General features: G+C 36.5%; 1 protein-coding gene across 1 annotated transcript; it reads right to left on the reverse strand.

The window, feature by feature from the left end:
* Positions 1-2,284: 2,284 nt before the first annotated feature.
* Positions 2,285-3,895, reverse strand: LOC107792610 (uncharacterized). Its single transcript, XM_016614846.1, has 2 exons — positions 3,280-3,895; positions 2,285-3,183 (listed from the first exon to the last, which is right to left on the reverse strand). Exons 1-2 carry the CDS (start codon positions 3,893-3,895, stop codon positions 2,285-2,287), a joined length of 1,515 nt encoding a protein of 504 aa, XP_016470332.1.
* Between the last annotated feature and the right edge of the window lie 233 nt (positions 3,896-4,128).

Raw genomic sequence — 4,128 nt, forward strand, 5'->3', positions numbered from 1 at the left:
ACCCAAAATGGTAAATGGATTGTTTGCATTAGTTGACATTTCCGAAGGATATTGCAAATGTGCTAATAGATCTCCTTATGAGACACCCAGATGGTGCAATCTAGAATAGTACAGCTAGATATGAATACTAGAATGTTCAAAGATAGGCACTGTAATCCTGAAGGGATAAATATTACCTTAGTATGGCTCCCGTCCCTAGTAAAAAGAGAATGTTAGGCAACCCGAAGAGCCAATGGATGGAGCAAGGGGAGCTAAAAGCAAAAGAATGTCTTGTTCGAGTTTTTAAAATAAAGTGATAGACATAAATAATAGCAGGAAAATAAGAAGAGAGATAATGAAGCATTATGAGTAAGATGTGATACATGGATGATAACGGTAGATAAAAAAGATGACAGTATTACAGAGTCTATAGTCAAGTGAAGGAAAAGACGAGAGGTGACAGGCCTTGAGATAACAAAGAGTATAGGCTTTTAAGTCATATCCTCATTTCGAAAAATAAGTTCGTGACTCTAACGCGACTACCAGAAGGAAAAGTTAGACCCCAGAGTAATAGAAATCACTATGGGCTGGTGAACAAGATAAACTAAACATGAATTGGGGACTGAGTGATTTGATAATAGTCGACATCATGAGAATTTCAGATTGCATTCCGGCGATAATAGAATGGACAACAAAAGAATATTCATGAGAAATTCAGAGAAAGGTCATTCAGGAAGACGCTTCCCTAAAGCAAGCAATGTGAGCAAAGTTAATCTTAAGGGACTTTATGTGCCAGTTATACTAAGTGTCACCCTCGTGAGTAAGGAAATTTGTTATCCTTGGTACAAAAGGATTACCGCAAGGCGAGTAAGGGTCATCGATGATGACGCCAAAGATGAAGAGGTAAAACATCTATAGGTAGATCATCGCAGTGCTAAATCTTAGTACTCCCCTAAAGGGGAAATATGGAGTGATGTGACATTAAGTCAGAATTAAGTGGTTCCAATAATTATGGAATGGTAAAGGAAGAATGCGATAAAAAAATGAAAAAGGAATGAGCTTGCACTTATCCAAATCCTACAAATATGCTACGATTCCAGAACATTATGCAAGCACAACGTCAAGGAGAGGAAGTAAGGGTTTTTGCCCGAGATGTTATTGATAAATAAGGAGCCAGTGCGATACGTAAGTTAATACAAAGGAAATAACCCAAGAAAGATTATGCGAAATATTGATATGAAAATGGGCCAACGAGTAGTTAGTAGTTGATTCAGGAAGAGCCTAGTTATGGCTAGACAAGAGGATACAGACAAATCAGCAGATCATGCAAGATAAACGTAGTGAACCCCAGCATGTGGAATTCAGTCTCGCAGATATGACATCGTGATCCTTGAGAAATATTCAGATAGGAGTTGGGATAGTTAAAGGTACCGTATGAGTGTTACAGAAATAAAAGAGAGTCCTACTGGGAAGACAATCAAAATATCAAGCTTCGACAAAACTACAAGCACAAGGGGATGGATGTAAGTAACTACGGATAATTATAGACGAGGAAGGACATCAAAAATTCTATCGGGTATACGACGTAATAAGCTCGCAGCTTTACAAGAGTCAGAGGGTCTTCCCTAAGTACTACAACAGAAGACTAGCTGAGGAGATAAGGAAGAAGGCTTCAACCTAAGCATAGTATCTTAAAGAAGAAATTGTCATATAAAAACAGTCTCACTACAAAATTGTATGCACTCCAAAGGAAAGTAGCACATACTGTGGCTAATGAACGGGAAGTAAAAATCAAAAGTAATATTCGAGGCCATATGAGTTGCACAAAATTTCCGGCATGCGTGGAAACTAAGATAAGCTAAGTATGCACGCAACAAGGGGGCCAAAAGAGTATAGGCCTAGTAATAGCTTACGTTTAAAGAAAGCTGAGAAGGAACGAAAGAAATTATTCGATCAATGATCCAGAGTTAGTTACGTTATGAACGCACTTAAGAGTTCGGAGTATTATCCATGCAATATATATGTTGACAATCATACAGCCGTAGAAGACTTTGGTATAAGCTAAAAAAAAGAATTGAGTCCAGATCATAGACAAGGGATTGAATTGTTAGATGATGGTATCCAGAGGCGGACCCAGGATTTGAGTATAACGGGGGCACCATTATCTTTAGTATCCCAATCACCAGCGATAAAGTTCGGGTGCAACTCTTTGAAATGACTATGATAATTTATCATCAAAATAAAAACATCAATATTATCAAATACCATTAACTTGATACTAATATAACAAAAGTATATTGTCCACTCATAGTTGAACTTGGCGCGCTTTCATATTTTGAAAACGGTCAATAATAGCATCATTGCTTATATTTATAAATACTTCCTTCTCAAAGTAACAAACTAAACAATCATTTAAAAATGCATCACTAATAATACTACGCAATTCATCTTTGATGTACTTCATGGATGAGAATGCTCTTTCTACCGTTACAGTTGTGACATGTAAAATTAAATTCAACTTCACAAGCAAATAAAGAAGTGAATAAATCTCCACAAGATTTGCCTCAACCAATGCTTTTGCCAAATCACCAATTCCTTTCAAATCAGAGAACCTAGGGTCACCATGTTGCATGTGCCATATGAAAGTGTCAAGTTGGCGACTAAGATCTCGAAGCTTTAATTCACCAAACTCATCGGGATAATGCTTGGCCAATGTCATTATTCTTTTCTTATCAAAATTAGCAAATGAGTTAGCCGGATTCAAACTAGACATACCAAGAAGCAAGTTACTACTCACAATATCAAAATGACTATTTAGCTCCAGAAGTTGCAAATCAATCACTGCATAAAAAAGCTCAACACGTAAGTGATGTGAATAAGTAACACTAAAAGGCTTACGCTTCGACTTTCCAGGAATATAGAATTCTTCCATCTTGGGCACCAAAATATCATGTTTCGCACAAAATGAAGATACTTCATCCATCAATGGTTCCCATCCTTCATCTCTCATTTCCTGCAACCTTTCCTTTGTGATATCAAGAAATACCGTGGCATTGACAATATCTTGCTCTTTCTTCTGTAATGCTTTGCTCAACTCATTTGACATTATCAACACTTTCAACAATAAGTAAAGCAAGAAAACAAAATTAAATGCTTTAATTTTACTCGAAAAAGCTTCTGCTTGCAACCTATCATTAACATCACCTTCACATTCAATCACCCCAAGCACATGAACAATAGAAGAAAATAAAATAATAAAGTTATCCAATGTTTTATAATATGATCCCTAGCGAGTGTCACCTGGCCTTTGAAGCCCTCGCTCTTGATTTAATCCTTTTCCACTTTGAACTTCACCACTATCTAGCAATTGCTCCAACAATTCTGCTTGATGTTTCCGAAGTTGATCTCTACATTTAAAATAAACTCCAATCACATTCAATACGTTAGTAATAATAGCAAAGAAAGTCTCCACCGCTTTGTGTTTTTTAGCAATAGCTACAAGCGTCAGCTGTAATTGATGAGCAAAACAATGAACGGAATATGCCGATGGAGTTACTTGCAAAATTAAAGCTTTAAAACCATTCATCTTTCCCTGCATATTACTAGCCCCATCATATCCTTGTCCACATATTTTGGATGGACTTAATGAGTGTTTCATTAGCAAAGAAAGTACTGCTTCTTTCAATGACTTTGCAGATGTATCACTAACACAAACAAGACCAATAAATGGCTCGTTCACTTGGCCTTTTTTGTCAACATACCGCAAAGTAAGGGACATTTGCTCATGGTGTGAAATATCCTTGGACTTATCAACTAATATCCCAAAATATTCTCCATTTAGGTCATCAATTATAGCTTTCACGGTCTCTTGTGCACAAGCATTCACAATATCCTTTTGAATTTTTGGCGAAGTCATCATATAATCTTTTGGAGCATGTTTTAATATAACTCTATCTACATCTGGAAGCCTATTTCCAAGCCATTCCAAAACCCTATAAAAAGGCCTTTATTTTTTGAAGATTTACTTTCATCGTGACTTCGAAAAGTCAATCCAAAGTCCAAGAGAAACCTTGCAACATCGATTGAGGCATTTAAACGAATTCGATATTCACTTTTTTGTTTCTCAGATTACTTTTCAAAAGCAGATTG

This window comes from Nicotiana tabacum, chromosome 24, assembly GCF_000715075.1.
Source record: "Nicotiana tabacum cultivar K326 chromosome 24, ASM71507v2, whole genome shotgun sequence".
Lineage (NCBI taxonomy): Eukaryota > Viridiplantae > Streptophyta > Magnoliopsida > Solanales > Solanaceae > Nicotiana > Nicotiana tabacum.